The 19904-nt window shown below is 43.2% G+C and overlaps 1 protein-coding gene across 2 annotated transcripts; it reads left to right on the forward strand.

The window, feature by feature from the left end:
• Window positions 1-3018: 3018 nt before the first annotated feature.
• LOC109791922 (WAT1-related protein At5g40230) lies at window positions 3019-17976 on the forward strand. 2 transcript variants are annotated; one of them, XR_003803343.2, is made up of 9 exons: window positions 3019-3347; window positions 3462-3527; window positions 3600-3713; window positions 3974-4211; window positions 4307-4465; window positions 4766-4917; window positions 7535-7821; window positions 7899-7958; window positions 8038-9242. XR_003803343.2 is itself a non-coding variant. In XM_020351283.3 (7 exons), exons 1-7 carry the CDS (start codon window positions 3175-3177, stop codon window positions 17789-17791), a joined length of 1098 nt encoding a protein of 365 aa, XP_020206872.1. In that variant the 5' UTR covers window positions 3021-3174; the 3' UTR covers window positions 17792-17976. The 2 variants fall into 2 exon arrangements, 1 of the variants encoding a protein (XP_020206872.1); XM_020351283.3 differs by lacking the exons at window positions 7535-7821; window positions 7899-7958; window positions 8038-9242 and adding an exon at window positions 17596-17976 and having other exon boundaries at window positions 3021-3347.
• Window positions 17977-19904: the final 1928 nt, after the last annotated feature.

Genomic DNA, 19904 nt, shown 5'->3' on the forward strand with positions numbered 1-19904 from the left:
TTCAGAGAGTGTAGAAGGGAAAGAAAAAAAATGTAGAAGAAAGAAGTCAGAACTGAAAGAAGTCAGAACTGAAAAATATAATTTTAGGAGTGCCAGAGCACTCAATTTATAGGCATTAGGATTCTTGGAACGGCCCGTTGTTGAGATTTCCGTTGAAGTACTTTTGTTATAATTGTAAATCAGTTTAATTCTATCAACGGTCTCAAACACGGCAAGTATACCGGCCGTTCAAGTAGTAAAAATATCGTATCCACAGGGATTAGAAGGTAATATAAGCATTTATTGACTATTCGTGACTAAAGAATAATTCCAATTTCATAGTTTGTGCAGTGAATTCAAAGTTGTGACTATTGGAATGAAAGCTGTAAATAAATATTATTTTGTGAGTGGAAAAGGTAAGGAATGGTATTGTGGTATTGTGAGGTTGTGGGAGTCAGATTTCACCAAACGTAACACTAATGTATCCTTAATCTCTTGTTAAATTCATTGCTTAGTCAACCCAAGAGTTTACTCAAACCTAATCCCTTAGAGAAAGAGCCTAGGTGCGGATATTGAATATCAATCCCTTGAGTACCCAATATCTACACCCGCATTACGGGCTAGGGTTTAAGACTACTAATGGGTCAAGCTCTATCCCTAGATACAATCACCACTAGGCATATGTTTCAGAACTAGTTTCAAAGGTTATTTTCCAATACCCATGGAACCTTAAATCATGCAAAGGGTGATCAATCCAAAGCAAACATTAAGAATAGAAACAAACACAACAAAGAATAAAACAACATGTATATATATCATTAAAACCGTAAAGATCATAATAGAGTACGTTGGTTACATCTAACCCCACAAAATGGGTGAAACCACTCACAACAATGAGGGCAAATACAAAATAGAGATGGAAGAGGAAGTGAAGAACCGAACTAAAGATCCGCACACGGACGATCCCAAGCCCTGGGAATCCCTTCCGCAGCTCCTGGAGGCGCCCAATGTGAGAATGCAGAGAAAGATCCCCGAAAATGGCTTCAAATACGAGCCAGGGAGATCAGATTAGGGTTCCGCGCCCGGCGCGCAATTCTTCACGCCCGGCGCAAGTTCTTCCAGAGGAGTCAAGCACTCTCTGTCTCAACACAAGCCCGGCGCAATTCCTTTTGCGCCCGGCGCAATATAACTGGCAGAGATGAAATACTCTGTTTTTGTCACGCCCAGCGCGGGTTATATTGAGCCCGGCGCAGAACCTCTTCTCTGCTCCTTAGCTTCTTAGGTTTCCAATCCTAAGGGTCTTCAACTTTCCACTCTTCCTCAATACCTGCACAAAAAATGAGGTGGATTAAGGTATTGTTAGATGAATTTGGGTTAGTTATATCTGCACACAAAATGAACCAAAAAGAGAACAATTATATTGCAATGGTTCAAAGGATGAGTGGAATTTGTTCAATAAGTCTCATCCAAAAAGAGGTAAAATTGAGACTTAACACCCGTTTCAAATCCGGAACGGCCCGTTCTGAAATCTCAGGTCATGTGTAAAATTCACATCCAGAACGACCCGTTCTCAAATCAGAACGACCCGTTCTCAAACCAGAACGGCCCGTTCTTGGGTTTGCATTAAAACTCTCAACGGTCATATTTTGGAACGGTCCGTTCCAAAATCGGAACGGTCCGTTCCAAAATCGGAATGGCCCGTTCTCAAATAAGGTTCAAAGGCCATTTCTGAAATCCGGAACGGCCCGTTCCAGCTGGGAACGGCCCGTTCCAGCTGGGAACGACCCGTTCCAGCTAAGAATCATAGACAAATTTTATGGTTTGGAACAGCCCGTTCCAATTTTGGAACGTCCCATTCCGGGCTACTAAACCACCTTAATTGGACTCTTGCCCAGTCAAAATTAGGCTGTTACACAAAGTAATTTACACAACTTAAAAATATCAGTAAAATTTTATGACATTTATACCGATGATAAAAGAACAAGTTTCGTCACAATTGAATTCATTTCACTACAACAAAAATTATTTTTAACGACAATTGTTTAATGGCAATAATTTAATTGCCGCTATTTAATTATATAATAAAAATATTAATGGCTAATATATAATAGCCACTAAAAGTGTATTTATATTACATTAAAGTTTACTATTAGTGACAATTATTTATTGAAAAAAAATTAGTCCCACATCGATTAGAGATAAGATAATTAAATAGTATATAAGTGAGTAATAACTATCACCTTGTAAGTTGATTTATAGGGTTGAGTTAGACTCTTAATTCACTATAATAAATTAATATCAAATCACCCACTATTACCAAGTTCAATAGTGCTATAAAACAATTAGAGAGCAACTTTCACCTTATAAATCTCACATCTCTTAAGAGATAAGACAATTAAAAAATATATAAATAGAAGACAACCCTCATCTTACAAATCTCACATCGACTAGAGATAATAAAAAAGAGTATATAAGTTATGAATTTAGAAAATAAAATTATAGGAATAAATTATTTAAAGTTTTACTAGCAAAAGATAAAAGTCACTAAATGGGTGGAAAGGAGACAATTGAAAAAATAACTTTTAATAGCCTTTAAAATGGCTACTAAAATTGCCACTAAAAAAAATAAGTTTTCCCGACAATTTAGTAGGTCTTTACCAGCATTTTATATAAATGCTGGTAATAATATTAGCGACACTGGATACACCAACCATTATCTAAATGCTGGTAAAAAAAATAATGACCATTTACATGGTCGCTATAGAATAAATTAATTGTCACAAAAATCTAATTTTGGTGTAGTGTTTATTGTATAATAAAATAATATCACTCTAATATAAAAATTTAATCATTATTATATGTTTCATCTTTTAAAATAAACCTAATTATATCATATTCATTTTACATTCAAAGCTTATCCTCCTCTTATTTCGATGAATATTTTATAATTATTTAATTTTATAATTTCATGCAATAATTTTTAAAATACTTTTAATATTTTAAAATTATATCTTATAGATTTATGGGACTCCGCGCATGGCAATATCTAGCTTTGTATTCATCATTGTCTCATTAAGAAACACTTGCTAATATCCACTCACTCTACACTTTACCAAACGGACGGACCAAATCCTGCTCTTTCAGTACCAAGCATCTTCTTCTGCGTAGCGAATTGTGATCACCGGAAACAGAAGAATGAAGGACCTGGGCTTTGTTGCAGTGATGTTGGCGGTAGAGTTGATGGACGTGATTGCCAACACTATAAGCAAAGCAGCCATGAAGAAGGGCATGAATGACTTTGTGTTTGTCATGTACTCCAATGCCTTCGGAACATGCTTTCTCTTTCTCATAACTTTAATCTTTTATAGGTATATGGACTAAGCTCACGCATATAATCTATATCCTAATCAATTCTAAATAGTTATGTTAATGATGAAGATGAACCTATGTGTTGGCTTCTCTTTCTTATTTTGCTTGTGCAGGAAAAGAACACTTCCTCCACTCTCCTATAAAATCATTGGCCTGTTATTTGTTGTTGGCTTCCTCAGGTACTTATTTACTTCACTTTCAATCTCTGTTCATGAGGGACTTATTAATTTCTTGCTTCTTGCTTCTTGCAGTTGCAGTAACCAGATGCTCAAGTTTTTTGGCATAGATTACAGCTCTCCTACTTTGTCCTCAGCAATGTCTGATTTGATCCCGGCCTTTACCTTCATACTCGCCATCATCTTCAGGTTCTTGCTTCACTACTTTCTAATAACTTAATTAGATGAGGTAAGTGTAATAAATTACCCAATATATTATTAAGCATGTAGATCTTTTCGACATTATATTACTTACTTTAATTTATTCTCCAAAGTCCAAAGTAATTTTCTTACTTTGGAAACACTAGATATTTTCAGAAATACTAGTTTTGAATAGCTTATGAATATGGTAGGTTTGGTCGAATTTTCTTTGTTAATACTTAAACTTATTTCAGTAATTAACCTTACAGGATGGAAAAATTGGATTGGAAAACTAATAGCAGTTGGGCAAAGTCTATTGGCACATTGGTAACAATCTCTGGGGCCTTGATAATGTCGGTGTACAAAGGGCAGGCAGTGATAAATAATGATCCCTCTCTTAAATTGTTCCCTCGAAAACTTGCCTCGTCTATGGAATTTGACTGGGTATTTGGGGCAGTGTTGCTTGCGGCTCATAGCTTTTGTCTCTCAATTAACTTTATAGTTTTGGTAATCAATGAAAATCTGACACATATTTTAGCCTATTTTCAATGACAAGCATGGCTCAGATACTGATTTTACTTTTGCTTTCCGCACATTTCTAGACACGGATAGTCAGAGAATACCCTTCAGAGTTGGTGGTGATGCTCATTCGCACTGCATTAGCCTCTATACTATCTGTTCCTGCTGCGATGCTTTCAGTAAAGGATCTTAAAGCATTGAGACTGGAATTTAATATGGAGTTGATAGCCATTGGACTTTCTGTAAGAATAAAAGAATATGTTATTTCCTCTATCAGATTGTGTCATTGTATAATACTTATCTGATAGGATGTTTTACAAAAATTATAACTTTGCTATTTTTATAAAGTTATTTTAAATATAATTCTATAATAATGAAATATTATTTGTTTTGAACTTAAGTCTTTATAATTTTATTTTTATTATCACTCAAAAAATTTCTTAATTATTAGAATATCTGTACTAAGTTATTATTTCTACTCTTTTTAGTCATCATCATTCTTCTATTTCCCACTTGGAATTAACTTGATCTTCTTAATGTAGGCAATTTTCGTCTTATCCTTTGGAAGTGTCATCGCTACCTGGACCATAGGAAAGAAAGGCCCTGTTTTTGTTGCAATGTTTACTCCACTTACAATACTCTTTGCAGTCATCTTGGGAATTACTTTTCTTGGGGACTCTCTCTATATTGGAAGGTAATCAAGATTTTCTTAAGCTGAACATTTGTTAATTAAGTGTTATTTTATTCATACATATTTCTACAATATTTTGTTTTATCATATCTTTCATCTTATTTTTCACTTCTTTACTCCAATATCTTGCTTGTATTAGAAGTTATAAAGATAAAATGTTCAATTTAGAGCATATCTTTCCGGTAAATAACGATTATCACTACTAGAAAAATGTCATTTTCTTACGAATTTTCCTGCAGAAAAATATTCGCAGAAATTTTTTGCGAATTTTCTTGTAAAAAAATATTCGCAGAAATTTTTTACGAATTTTCCTACAAAAAAATATTCGCAAATTTTTTTACAAATTTTCCTACAAAAAAATATTCACAGAAATTTTTTGCGAATTTATTTGCAAAAAATAATTTACAGAAAATATTGCAAGAATTTTATTTTGTTTCTTGCAGATTTTCTTGCAAAAATAAATTCGCAAGTAATGTTTACTAAATTGGTAGAAAAATTTTGCAGGTAACTTTTCCTGCAGATTTTCCTACAAAATTTTAATCCGCAGGAAAAATAAAAAAATATTTAAATTTATAAGTTTAATATTTTAAAAAAATTTCAAGTCTCATATCGAGTGAAAATGAAGCAATTAAAGAGTATATAAGTTGGGACAACACTTATTTTATAAGTTGATTTGTATGGTTGAGTATTAAACTTATAATCTACAATCTTAGAATTTAAAAGATTATCTATTACATGTTGGAGGCATGGAAACAAATTGTTCTTACCGGGGATCTGAGGTAGAGTTGATCCATTGGGTAAGGTCGGTGAGCCTCCTTCGCTGGTACGCTTGATGTTCCAAGATGAGGGTGGTACCTGCAAAAGAGACTCTGATGCTAAAGTTAGGGTTTGTATGAGTATATGTCTCGTATAAGTAATGCACGTACCTTAGTGTGAATTAGGGTTGTGTTGGGTCTTGGGCCTGAGATCAGTTATGATCTAATTAGATAGCAGATCTCGTCTGCACCGAGATCTCCTGAGATCAGTTATGATCTGATTGGATTGCGGATCTCGTCTAGACCGAGATCTCCAGATGCGTGTTCCGAGGTCATTCTATGCTGTGATGCCGAGCTCGAGCTCGACATAGCGGTACGGATAGTACACTAGCCCCCCGAGCTCCGAAGACCGTGGGTCGAGGAGTTAAGACCGAGCTCGTCAAGTGGTTGTGACCCTTCGCGCACGCCTGCTTATCAAGATGCCATGTGTCACAACTGGTCATTTCCCGAAAACGTGCAAGTGGCGCGTTAATGGGAGTGACGGTTATGTAATGATGGTTTGCATTCGTCATAATGGTTCTCAACTAATGTGTCGTCAGATGTGCCCTTTGACTGACACGTGTCATGACCGTTTTGAATTTGGGAAAAACCCTTTTCTCTCACTTGCGCCTCTTCCCATTTCACTTTACTCATTTTTCGCTCTTTCAACTTCTTGCGTACGCTACTTCTCTCGCTTTTGTTTGTCTCTCGCCTCTGTCTTCTCTGTTTTCGTCGCCGTTCCCAGCAACTGGGTTTCGCTCCTTCCTTATTGCTCTTTCTTTTGTCAAAGGAGTACCAGGAACTTCTATTTCTCTGTTCTCTCTCCCTTCTCCAATCTTATCCTTCTTCGAGTCTTTTTGCTTTCTTGATGGCTGGAAAGGGTGGTGCTGGATCTTTCGCACCTGCCAAGGGCAAGGGTAAGGCACGGGGCAAAGCGGTGGCTACCGGAACAGCCGCCGCCGAGAAGAAGAATGTGGTGAACCCGCCCAAGGATCTCGTTCCAGGCATTCCTGGTTACGATTGGGTTCGGCGCGAGATGGGGGGAACCCAGAGTGTGTTCCGGTCTTTTCTTGAGGTTAATGCGGTTTGGAAATCACACAGAATTTGTGACCCTTCTCTTTCCCGAATGATCCGTCTTGAACCCTGTCAGGCCGGTGAGAGTGTGTACATGGGGAAGTCTACAGACCCTCCCCATTTCTATGTCTTCCTGTGTTTCTTTAGGGATTTAGGCGTCTACCTTCCTTCCACTCAATTCGAGTGTGATTTTTTGAATTTTATCAACTCGGCTCCTTGCCAGTTGCACCCAAATAGTTGGGGTTTTTTGAGGGCTTTTTCAAGTCCTGTGTTCAGCTCTAGGGATAGAGGTGTCTCTTCCCGTCTTTCTTCATTTTTACCAGCTAAAGATAGGCGTTCCGCCTTATGGCATATTGTCTCTGAGTGGGAGTAGGGGTGGGGGTTTATTCACTCTTTACTCCCAGTCATACAAAAATCTCAAACAAGAGTTTTTTCGGGTTGCCCTTGTGGATGTCGACCCGTTGGAGGATGGGGCGTTCTACTTCGGCGGGTTGCCGAGGTTCCCCTTCTATTGGTGCCCCAAACCGTCTAGGTTTCATGGGGTGGGCCAATTGAAATTGACGGCTTCGGAGGCGACCGCCGTTGAAAACCTTGCCGCGCTTCCTCGCCCCCTGGATTGCAAGCTCGTCTTGTTGCTTGCGAATTCAACGTACAAGGAGAGGGGCCTGGAGAGTGAGTATCTCGTCTTCTTTAGATTGTTAGGGTTTGTGAAATCTTCTTTTGCTGATGTGTTTTATTTTCTATGTTTGCAGGCATAATGGGCAGGAACAAGTGGCGTGAGCTGAAGCACCGCTACAATGTCGCTGAGATCGAGGTCCCCGAGCCTCAAGAGGAGGAGGTTTCGCCCCTGAAGGTCAACCAAAAAAGAAAGAGGGGCGAGAAAGAGGTCGGGGGGACCTCTGCTCCTCGTAGCACAGAGGATGTGACCTCCAAGGCTGCTGATGCCGACGCAGTCAACCTTACTGGGAGTCCTCCACCTGGGGAGGCTCCCCAAATGGCTGTTGCGGAGACTGCTAAGCAAGTTGCTCCCACTGCCGAGGTGAGTGTCCTATTTTCTTTAACTTTTCTTCTATGTTGGCTTTTCTTGGTTTATTGAGGCGCTATCGCTTTTTACAGGCAAGGATAGCTGCCGAGGTGGGGGCCCAGGTCGCTAAGCAAGTCGCCTAGGCCGCCGTGGTGAGTACCTCGCTTTTCGTTTTTCCTTCTATCTTGTATGTTGTTCTTTTGTCTTTTGACATGGGGCCGTTTTTTGCAGGCAGGGGACGTCGTCGAGACTCAGGTGCCCCCGAGGCCGGAGGCACCAGGCATGGATCCTCCTATTGCCGAGCAGGGGATGCCTGTTTCTGCCTCTGTCGAGGCTCGCGGCAAAGGGCCGAACTTCGAGGTCCCCACAGCTACGCCTGCAGCTTCAGCGTCGCCGTCTGGTTCATCGTAGGGGGCTTCCCAGAGCCAATATTTAGCTCACCGCTTCGGGAAGGGCCGCTCGCAGGTGCGATTGGACCATGTGAGTGCTTCAGCTGACATGGACTCGCTGTGGAGCGCGGGAGTGACTACCGAGAAGTTCTTCCCCCAAGGTTCGCTGAGCTCGGACGACCAGGGGCTGATAGACGAGGTCGGGCCCGTGGAAGGCCTTGACGCCGCCTAGGTCTTTCTATAGAGGACTATGGCGATTGTGGACCACTGGAAGCATAAGTGGTCCAATCAGCAGGAGGACCTGGTTAGGCTGAGGAGCCGAGTCCAACCTTTGAGGGAGGAGAACAGGGCCCTAAAGGAGCAGAACAAGGTTTTGAGCGCCGCCCTTGGTGAAGCAAAAATTCAGGGTGCCGAGCTTCGAGCTGCGAGGGGCGACCTTGCGAGGGTCCAGAAGTCTCTGGAGATCGCCCTGCGCTCCAACGAGAGTTACGCCTCCCAGGTAAACGAGCTGCAGGGGGTCGCCGCATCGTCTTGAGGTCGGATACGCTTCTTGGAAGATGAGGTGACGTCTTCCCGTGGTCGGGTTCGCTCCTTGGAGGATGAAGTGACATCCCTGAAGAGCGAGTTGGTGGCGGCGGTTGAGAAGTGCCTCTGTGACGAGGTCGTCCTCGGTGGCAAAGAGGAGGAGGTCACCTCTCTAAGAGTGGAGGTGGCGAATCTGGAGGCGGAAAGGGCAGTGCTGGTGAAGAAGCTGGAGGAAACCGAGCAGTCTGTCTTGTTTGAGCATAAGCGGGTTTTCTCAAGGCAGCTCGCCAGGCGAGGCTTCTTACCCCGGGGTTCGACTTCTCTGCCATGCACGTGGAGAAGGTTGTTCGCTTCGGCAAGCTGGTAAAGGAGGATGACGTCGAGGACAACTCCAGCGAGAATGCCTCTGCGTAGGCTAAATGTGTAATAGCCTAGTTTAATCTTCTCTATTTTATTTTTTTTTGTTGAATTCAAGTGTGGAACTTTGAAAACATCGCTGTGTATATATGTATTTTTTGTCTATTTTCCATTGCGCTTTTCTTTGCCTTTGCGTTTGGGCTTGATTTTTTCCTGTTTGCGCGTTTTGAGACACACGTTCAATGTCTGTTGTGTACTTTTATACTTTGTGATACTTAGACTGAGTTTCAGGGCAGAGTGGATTGCGCCACGGTTCAAACTTGACCTTGAGTTGATCATGCCGAGGTTCGAGCTTGACCTCAGATTTTTGCTAAGTAACTCTCATGAAGATTCGAACTCGACCTTAAGTTAATTAGGCCGGGGTTCGAATTCAACCTTGGATTTTCGTGAAGGTTCGAACTCGACCTTGAATTAATCACGCCGGGGTTCGAATTTGTCCTCGGATTTTCGTTAAATAACTCTTTGTGAAGGTTCGAACTCGACCTTGAATTAATCATGCCAGGTTCGAATTCAACCTCGAATTTTCGTTAAGTAACTCTTTGTGAAGGTTCGAACTCGACCTTGAATTAATCATGCCGGGGTTTGAATTCGACCTCGGATTTTCATTAAGTAACTCTTTGTGAAGGTTCGAACTCGACCTTGAATTAATCATGCCGGGGTTCGAATTCGACCTCGGATTTTAGCATAGTGAATTGTACGAAGGTTCGAACTCGACCTTGAATGAGAGCGAAATAAGTTGGTTCGAACTCGACCTCTATTTAGCATAAAACATAAAATGATGCGGAACTAAGAAAATATGAGTTGAACAGAATGAGTCATTTTATTGATTGTGTAAGTGTGCCTCGTTAAAAACCCTCTCAGCCAAAACTCATTTTTCTATTTTTTGGGATAAAAGACTGAGGCGGGAAAAGAGTGCACAACTTATTCGTACAAATTTAGCTGAAATAGAACTTGAGATGCGTAGCATTCCAAGTTCGCGGTATAGGTTTTCCGCTGAGCTCTTCTAGTCGGTACGCTCCATTTTCCAAGTCTTCTGTAACTCGGAATGGGCCACCCTAAGTGGGTGCAAGCTTCCCATCTGACGTGTCTTTACGTGCTTCACCTAGCAATCGCCATACCAAGTCGCCAACTCGGAAAGAGCGAGGTCGCACCCGGGTGTTGTATCTTCGGGAAGCTCGGAGTTTGCAGGCTTCTTCGTGGATTTGAGCTTCGTCTCTAAGCTCGTCAACCAAGTCGAGGTCGGCTGCTATCTCTTGAGTGTTTTGCTCGCTATTGAAAACTTGGCGTCGGTGGGATGTCTCTCCGACTTCCACTGGGATCATTGCGTCAGTTCCGTAGGTCAGCCTATAAGGTGTTTCTTGTGTGGTTGACTGGGGGGTGCAATGATATGCCCAAAGGATGCTGGGGAGCTCGTCGGCCCACTGTCCTTTGGCGTTCCCGAGCCGCTTCTTAAGTTCCCGGAGAATGACCTTGTTGGCTGCTTCAGCTTGGCCATTGGTCTGGGGGTGTTCCACCGAGGTTGGGAGATGCTTGATGCCGAGCTCACGGAGGAAGTCCTCGAATCCCTGTGCGATGAATTGCCGGCCGTTGTCAGTGACGAGGGTGTGAGGGATTCCGAATCTGCAAATAATACTCCTCCAGGTGAACCTTTGCACATTTTCGGTGGTGATTTTTGCGAGTGGGCATGCCTCGATCCACTTGGTGAAGTAGTCGATCGCCACTAGGAGGAACTTGAGCTGACCTTTTGCAGGGGGAATGGCCCGAGGATGTCCATTCCCCACTAGGAGAAAGGCCATGCCGACATCATATGGTGGAGAGCTTCGGGCGGTTGCCGGTGTGTGTTGCCGAACTGCTGGCATTCTTTGCACTTTTGTATGTAGTCCTGGCAACCTGATTTCAGAGTAGGCCAGTAGTATCCAGCTCGGAGTACTCTGGTCGCCATTGAGCGTGCTCCGGAATGCATGCCACATATGCACCGGTGAATTTCCTCGATTACGTAGGCTGCCTGAGGCGCGGTCAAGCACTTGAGCAGTGGGGTGGAAATGCCACGCTTGAATAGCTCATCCCCGATAATTACAAACTTGGCCGATCTCATCCTCATCTTCTGAGCTTCGTCCTTGTCTTCGGGCAAGATTCCTTCTTTCAAGTAACTCCAGATTCCTCTCATCCACCCCTGGTCTTCGCTGTCGCTAGTATTGACGACCTTGTCGTCCAGGCTGGGTGAGTGCAAGGTCTCCTGGATGATAGTCTGGTGCTGTCCAGGTCTTTTGGTGCTAGCAAGCTTTGATAAGAGGTCGGCTCGGGCATTTTGTTCTCGCGACACATGTTGTATGGTGAACTCGTCGAAGGACGAGATCTGTTGGGATGCGATGTGGAAGTACTGTTCTAGAAGAGTATCCTTTGCTTGGTACGTCCCACTGAGCTGCTCTACCATGAGCTTCGAGTCGCTGTTGCAACTCACTCTTCGGGCCCCGAGGTCGCGAGCTAGCCTCAGTCCTGCGAGAAGTGCCTCGTACTCCGCCTGGTTGTTGGTCACCTTGAAGCTGAACTTGAGGGATTGCTCCAAAGTGACTTGATTTGGTCCTTCCAATATGATACTTGCGCCACCACTCTTAGAGTTGGAGGACCCGTCAACGTGTAAAGTCCATACCTGGGGTTCCTCAGCAGTAGTGGGTGTGAGCTCGGCTACGAATTCGGCCAGGCATTGAGCTTTTAGGGCGCCGCGACTCTCGTATTGGATGCCGAACTCGGACAACTCGACTGACCACGCAATCATCCGTCCGGCGAGCTCCGGCTTTCTCAGGATTTGCTTTATGGGGTAGTCAGTTTTGACTATCACCTGGTGGCTCTGGAAATAAGGTCGGAGACGCCGTGTTGCGGTGACGAGTGCTAGTGCCAACTTTTCGATCGTTTGGTACCGTTTCTCCGCATCTTGGAGGACTCGGCTGATGAAGTAGATCGGCGTCTGCACTTTCTGATGTTCTTGCACTATCACTACGCTGATGGCATTTTCTGCTACGGCCAAGTAGAGGAGCAGGTCAGTTTTGTGGTCCGGTCTCTGTAGGATTGGCGGGGTCATGAAAAAAGTTTTGAAACTTCGGAAAGCTTCTTCGCACTAATCCGTCCACTGGAAGTCTTTTGGCTTCCGTATCAGAGTGAAAATTGGCTCTGCCTTCTCTGCGAGTCTGGAGATGAAACGGGACAATGAGACTAACCGTCCGGCTAGGCGTTGGACTTCTTTCACCGTTTACAGACTCTGCATCTGAATGATGGCTTTGCACTTCTCAAGGTTGGCCTTGATTTCTCTACTAGTGATCATGAAGCTGAGGAACTTGCCTCCCTGGATGCCGAAGACGCACTTCTCCGGGTTGAGACGCATGTTGTGTCTCCTGATCTGGGCGAACACCTCGGCGAGGTCGGTAGCATGGTCGGTGGCCGAGGTGGTCTTGACCACCATGTCGTCGACGTAGACTTCCATGTTCCGCCCGATCTGCTAGTGGAAAACCTTGTCCATCAGTCGCTGGTAAGTGGCCCCTGCGTTTTTGAGACCGAAGGGCATCACCCGGTAGCAGTAATTGGCGTGGTCGGTGATGAAGGATGTATGCACCTCGTCAGGTGGGTACATCATTATCTGGTTGTACCCGGAGTAAGCATCGAGGAAACTGAGGAGGGTGTGCCCGGACGCTCCATCGACCAGCCTGTCAATGTTCGACAAGGGGTATGAGTCTTTGGGGCATGCTCTGATTAAGTCGGTGTAGTCGACGCACATGCGCCACTTCCCCGAGCTCTTCTTCACCAGAACCACATTCGCCAGCCATGTGGTGTATCTGACCTCACGGATGAAGCCAGCGTTCAACAACTTCTGTGTCTCGGTGACGATGGCCTCTCACCTTTCGCCCCCGACCTTCCACTTCCTTTGAGCTACTGGCTTCGCCTCCTTATATATTGCTAACTTGTGATAGATGAGGTTAGCATCGATACCTAGCATATCGGCACTGGACTAGGCAAAGAGGTCAGCATTCTTGAGGACTTCAGCCTCGAGCTGCTGTCGTAACTCCGGGTTCAACTGCCTGCTGATCTTCGTGCATTGCCCCGGGAGTTTTCTGATCTGGAGGTCATCGAGCTCGTCGATGGGACTTGGTCGCTCATCATGGGAGTCGGACCTCGGATCGAGATCACCGATGTCCACGTGGTTGATGTGAGCTACGGTGGGAGGATCGCTGCGGCGGCACTCGTCGGGCGAGGAGACTTTCAGGCTTTCGGCATAGCATTGCCGGGTTGTCTTCTGATTTGCTTTGACGGAGATGATTTTACCATCACTTCCTGGGAACTTCATGGTGAGGTGTGGAGTGGACACCACTGCTCCGAGCTGATTTAACGTCGGCCTCCCAATGATGATATTATAGGAGGTGTTGGCTTCCACAAGGAGGTATCAGACCATAATTCTCCTTGTATCTGGAGAGGTCCCGAAGGTAGTCAGCAGGTCCACGTATCCCCGAGTGTGTACTCGCTCTCCTGCAAAATCGACTAGGGGCTTTGTGTGAGGTTGGATGAGAGAGTGAGGGATGTCTAACCTTAGGAAGGTCGGCCAATACAGGACATCTGCCGAGCTCCCTTGGTCTATTAGTGATGGAAGCACTTGGTGAAGATTGATGTTCATCCAAGCTTCCATGCAAGGACCGAAAATGCTCCATGAGGTTATCACGTTTTGACCTTGGAATTCTCCTTTGAAGAAGCTTCAATGGAGGAGAAACACCTTTGAGGAGGTTTGGTTACCTCTTAGAGAGGTGAAGAAGCTTAAGAAACCAAGCTTCTAGGAGAAGGAACTTTGAGAGAGAACCTAGGAGAAGGTTCCTCACGAATTTGACTCTTGAAAATGAGAGAGAAATCTGATTTCTAATTCTCATAAATGTCCAAAAGTGATTACAAGTGAAGAGAAAACGAAATTATACGGAGAGGTAGCTTCTAGGAGAAGCTAACCTTAACCATGGTTCACTAGGAACCGTGGTAAGGTGTAGCTAACCTTCCATGGTTTATAAAACTTGTAGGAGAAGCTACCCTTGACCATGGTTCACTTAAGAACCATGGTAAGGTCAGCCTAACCTACCAAGGTTTAGAAACTTGGAAGGCAAGCTTCAAAACTTGAAGAAAGAACTAGTCAATTTTGGCCAAGAACTAAGACACAAGCTAGGCGGTCAAGGCTCCAAAATGCTCCATGATTTATTTTGAAATTCTTTGATTTGGTTTAGTTAGGTTCATCATATGATGATGAGACCTAGCTAAATCAAATCTATGAAAAATTAGGAGCAAAATGAGTCTAATATGCAAAATTTTGCCTAGGCCCAATTCTGGCCCAATTACTAGTCACACCCTCAAGCATTGCTAAATGCCACCCCTTTTTCCCTACTGAAAAAATATAAAATGAATGTATCAACAAAGGAGGTTAAATGGAGTTAAACTCTCCAAGTAACCCACCCTAAAATCAATATACAATCACTAATTAAAAGCAAGTAAAGTGCCTCACAAATACAAAGGCAAAATTAGACCTATACAAAGGAACTATGTACAAAATATATGAAAAAGGTCTTTAAGATCATCCCATTCCTCTTGGTTCTTTTAAGATATCACCTCTTGGATTCTTTGTCCTTGGCCATAGTCTATCAATTAGTCTTGTGAACCTCCCAATTAGCTACCTCCACGGCTATGACCATGGGATCATCCTGGTTGGGACTGACGCCAGCATAGTCGTCGTCGGTGAAGGTGATTGGCAGCGAGCTCTGGTGTGAAGCCGAGTTAGTGGAATGAACATTGTTGATATTGCGCAGGTGTCTCTTCCGGGCCGAGCTGCTAGCGCCTCCCCCTGCGAAACCACCTGCGATTGTATTGATTACTCCCCGTAGGGGAGCTGACCCTGTTTCCTGGCTTACCTCGGCTTGCACTGCTCCACCGGAATTTTGATGAGAGCCAGAGTGTTGGTCCGTGCGAGCTCCTGAACCACGACCTCTGCCTCGTCCTCGTCCACCATAGCCTCCTCGGTGCCCCTGCTGTCGCTGGACATATTGGCCGAGGTGGCCCGCCTGGATGAGTTCTTCAATGCAGTCTTGGAGTGTGCAACACTCCTCAGTGGTGTGACCGTGATTCCTGTGGTATTGACAGTGCTTGGACTTGTCGACACTGTTGGGGGTGTGACCTGGCGGTGGCAGGGTGAGCAGGTTGTTGTTGCTGGCCTCCTCTAGGATATGTACTCGGGGCGTGTTCAGGAGAGTATAGAAGTCATATCTCCCCCCTTTGTTTGCCCTAGCCGACTTCTTGAACTGGCTGTCATTGTTGACCTTGATCTTGTCCTTGTGGCCCTGTTCTGGCTTTATTGGTCCCTTGCCGCGAACCTGGTCACGAAAAGCGGAGTGCTCTTCCATCTGGATATAGCCCGCGGCGCGGGCGCGGAGCTCGTCCATGTCGCGAGGAGCCTCTCGACACAGGTTGTCGACGAATGGTCCGGGTTTGAGTGCCATGAGCATGGCGTGCAGGGCGACCTCGGGATTCAGATTTCTGATCTTAACCGAGGTGGCGGCAAATCGTTCCATGAACGCCTGGAGTGGCTAGTCGTCGTTCTGTCTGAGACTGGCCAGGGCGGCTGACGTGATGTGATGAGGCCGGCTTGTTGCATATTACGCTGTGAATCGCTTGACCAGAGTGCTGAAACTGTCAATTGACTCAGCGGGAAGCTGGGTGTACCAGTTGAGCGCGGCCCCTTTGAGAGAGGTCAGAAAAACCCTACACAAAATAGCATCATTGTTAGTGTAGAGGTTTACCTGTGTCGTATACAGGTCGATGTGCTCATCGGGGTTCGTCGTGCCATCATAGCAATCGAGATGGAGAGGTTTCCATCCCTGAGGGAGTGGTGTCTCCATGATGCCATCCACAAAGGGATGACGACGAAAGGTTGCTTGACCCCCCGTGACGTGAGTAGGGGCCTTGCTGACTTCATGGGCCGACTTGTTCGTCGGCGCATGAGACCGATGCGTGGCAGGTCGCGGAGTCGGTGCCCTGGTCGCAGTTTGGGGCTGAGAGACCGAATGCCCTTCTTCCTTGTGGAGGTTGCTCGCCTCAAGAGGATGATCAGAGGGGCGTCGAGGGAGCTAGGCGCGAATCCGCTCATTTTCATCGCGTAGTGCCGCCAGATCAGCTTCATTGGTGGTATGCATTGCGGCTAGGTCAGTTTCGTGCTTGGCAAGCATGTTTTGCAGATCGGTGTCATGCTGCTGCCGCATCTGTTCGACCTGTTCGATTAGCCTTCTTAGTGCCACTTTGTTGTCCATGCTTGTCGTCCGATCTGCATCGTCTGTCGCGCGTCTACTATGGCTTCGGGTGAATACCATAAGCGTGGCCGATAAGAGCTGTCTTGATCGGCCCCACGGTGGGCGCCAAATGTTCTTACCAGGGATCTGAGGTAGAGTTGATCCACTAGGTAAGGTCGGTGAGCCTCCTTCGCTGGTACGCTTAATGTTCCAAGATGGGGGTGGTACCTGCAAAAGAGACTCTGATGGTAAAGTTAGGGTTTGTATGAGTATATGTCTCGTATAAGTAATGCACGTACCTTAGTGTGAATTAGGGTTGCGTTGGGCCTTGGGCCTGAGATCAGTTATGATCTAATTAGATAGCGGATCTCGTCTGGACCGAGATCTCCTGAGATCAGTTATGATTTGATTGGATTACGGATCTCGTCTAGACCGAGATCTCCAGATGCGTGTTCCGAGGTCATTCTATGCTGTGATGCCGAGCTCGAGCTCGGCATAGCGGTACGGATAGTACACAAATGTTTCGGATGAATTCATTGTGAGCATTTGAAAGTTGAAAAATTATTGATAGAATTTATAGTAATTTCTTTAATTTTTTTTTCGTAAAAATATTCCTACAAAATTTCTTGCGAAAAAATTTGCAGGAAATTTTCCTGCGAAATTTTTTTTCAGGAAACTTTCCTGCAAATTTTTTTTTGCAGGAAACTTTCCTGCGATTTTTTTTGCAAGGAATTCCGCAGGAAAGTTTTCCTGCGAATTTTAAAATTCGCAAAAATATATTAGCCACGAAGCTATTACCTGCAGAAAAATTTGCAGGAACAACGTTTCCTGCGAATTTTTCATAAAAATTCTTAGAATAGTGGATTAAGCCTAACTCAACCCTACAAAATCAGCTTATAAGGTGAGGGTTGTTTTCCACTTATATACTATTCAATTGCCTAATCTTTAGTCGATGTGGGACTTGTGTTTTTCCCAATACACCCCCTCACGTCCAGCACTATTGGGCTTGATACGTAGATAAATGGTGGGTGACCCTTTTTAATGATCTAGGATTGGCGGGACTTGAGTTTTTCCCAATAAAAATTCGTAGGAAAAATCGCATGTAATAAAAAAAATTCTAATAATGTATATTACATGGATCTAACTTAATTTGTGTACAGTGTGATCGGAGCAATCATGGTAGTTATTGGCTTTTATGCTGTTATATGGGGGAAAACCCGAGAGAATGTGGAGGAAGATTGTACAGTGTACAGCATCGAATCATACTCTACTGAGGTCCCTGTTTTGCTGAACACGAGAATGGGGAATAAAGCTTCAAGAACTGATATTTATAGTCTGCTTGAAGGCCAAGAATGATAAGAATGGATACTCATGTTATATTATATGAAAAAATTGTCTTATCAGTCTTTTTTTTTTTTTTTCAAATGTAAACAAATTTAGTATAGTCTTGCAATTTTTTTTTAATGTAAACAAATTTTAGTGTAGTCCTACGTCTTTAATTCCAAACTGATAAATAAAAAATTTTCACATGATATTTATCACGAGAGGTGGGCTATTCATATTCTTGTTTCCTTTTCATTTGTTCCGTGAAAGAGTTAGGCATGTTGTAATTAGTTAATTTTGTTAGTGATTACTTTTCTATAAGAAGTTAGTTAGAAATTAAGTCTTATAAACCATGTATAATAGTCTGTATATATGCATGTGAAGTAATACAAATTTTCTTTCATTCTCTTCTTTCTTGTGTAGTAAGAATTGATTTAAAATACCAATAATTGGTATTCAGAATTAGGTTTTCAATTTTGGAGAGAGAGAATTTTTTTTTTAAATGGCTATAATATTAGGAAATTTACTTGCTGCTCTTCCTATTCTCAATGGGAAGAATGATGATCGATAATGTCCTTAGATTAAGGCTATGTTCCAATTTCAAGATGTGATTGAAATCATCAAGATTGGAGTCCAAGTTCCTGGTGTTGAAGCAACAAATGCAAAGAAGACAACATTTCAAGAAGCAAACAAGAAGGATGGGAAGGCTTTGTTCATCATTCATCAAATTTTTGATGCAGATATCATGGAGTTAGGGGCTAGTACTGCAAAGGAAGCATGGGATACACTCGCAAAGTACTATGAAGGCACTGACAAATTGAAGAAAGTGAAGTTGTAGACCTTGAGGGGACAATATATACGAGCTATTGTAAATGAATGAACAAGAGAGTGTTGCTGAGTATTTTACTCGTATGTTGACCTTCATCAATCAAATGAAGAACTATGGTGACAAGATAGAAGATAGAGTTGTAGTTGATAAAATCTTGAGGGCCCTCACTCCAAGGTTTGATCACATTATTGTTACGATTGAACAAGGAGCTAGCATTGATGGAATGAAGGTTGATGAACTACAAGGCATTCTTGAGGCATAAGAAATCATATTAAACATGAAATCTTCAAATCAAGCTTTGTAGACTACATCAAAAGTGAACTCAAGTAAGAACAAGAACGGAAAGGGAAGTTGGAAAAAAGGGAAAAATCAGGATAATGAGTCATCAAATTCTACACCCAAGCAATAAAAAAATTCTAATGATTCAACAAAAAATGATGCACCTAATAAGCAAAGGAGAAAAAAGCTTGATAGAAAGATAATACAGTGTTATAATTGTCAAAAGTTTGGTCACTTTGCTAAAGAATGTATAGGAAATAAGGTGCCGAGGTATTATTATGATGAGGCTCAATTGGCACATGATGAAGATTCTAATGGTAGTGGTAAGTTATTCATGGCAACAACCATTTCTGATGAAGAAAGTACAAATATGTGGTACTTGGATACAGGGCATTCAAATCACATGACAGGCCACAGAGAATGGTTTTGTTTCCATGGATAATAAGGTGAAAAGCAAAATCAGGTTGCAAACAACAATTCTATTAATGCTAAAGAAATAGGCAAAGGGATAATTCAAAGGAAGGATGGCCAACAAATTTTCATCAGTTATGTTCTTTTTGTTCCTAACACGAAGAACAATTTATTGTGCATCGGACAATTACTTGAAAAATGGTTTTCTATGCATATGGAGGACAACTATATGAAGTAGTATGATCCATCTGATAAGCCTATTCTGAAGTCAATTTTGTTTAGGAGTAGGACATTTAAGATTGAAACTCCAAATTGGTGAACAAAAATGCTTGGCAACTTTGATTAGTGATAAAAGTTGGATGTGGCATCATAGATATGGTCATTTGAATTTCAGAAGCTTAAGTGATTTGAAGAACAAAAAATAGTGGTACATGGCCTGCTTGACATTGAAATTCCTAAGCAATTATGTTCTGAATGTTGTGAAGCTAAGCAACCTAGGAATTCTTTCAAATCTGAAATGCCTAATAGATCAAAAGAGAAACTAGAAGTGGTGTATTATGATGTATGTGGACCCTTTGAAGTACAATCCTTGGGAGGAAATAGTTATTTTTTCTCCTTCATTAATGA

The sequence above is a fragment of the Cajanus cajan genome, chromosome 6, assembly GCF_000230855.2.
Source record: "Cajanus cajan strain Asha chromosome 6, NIPB_CcT2T_4, whole genome shotgun sequence".
Lineage (NCBI taxonomy): Eukaryota > Viridiplantae > Streptophyta > Magnoliopsida > Fabales > Fabaceae > Cajanus > Cajanus cajan.

What these genes read in the sequence shown, in the direction of transcription:
- LOC109791922 (XM_020351283.3), top strand. Translation starts at nt 3,175, where the DNA reads ATGAAGGACCTGGGCTTTGTTGCAGTGATGTTGGCGGTAGAGTTGATG. An exon ending in ATAACTTTAATCTTTTATAG is followed by an intron (nt 3,348 to 3,461) that starts GTATATGGACTA and finishes TTGCTTGTGCAG; the next exon opens with GAAAAGAACACTTCCTCCAC. An exon ending in CAATTAACTTTATAGTTTTG is followed by an intron (nt 4,212 to 4,306) that starts GTAATCAATGAA and finishes GCACATTTCTAG; the next exon opens with ACACGGATAGTCAGAGAATA.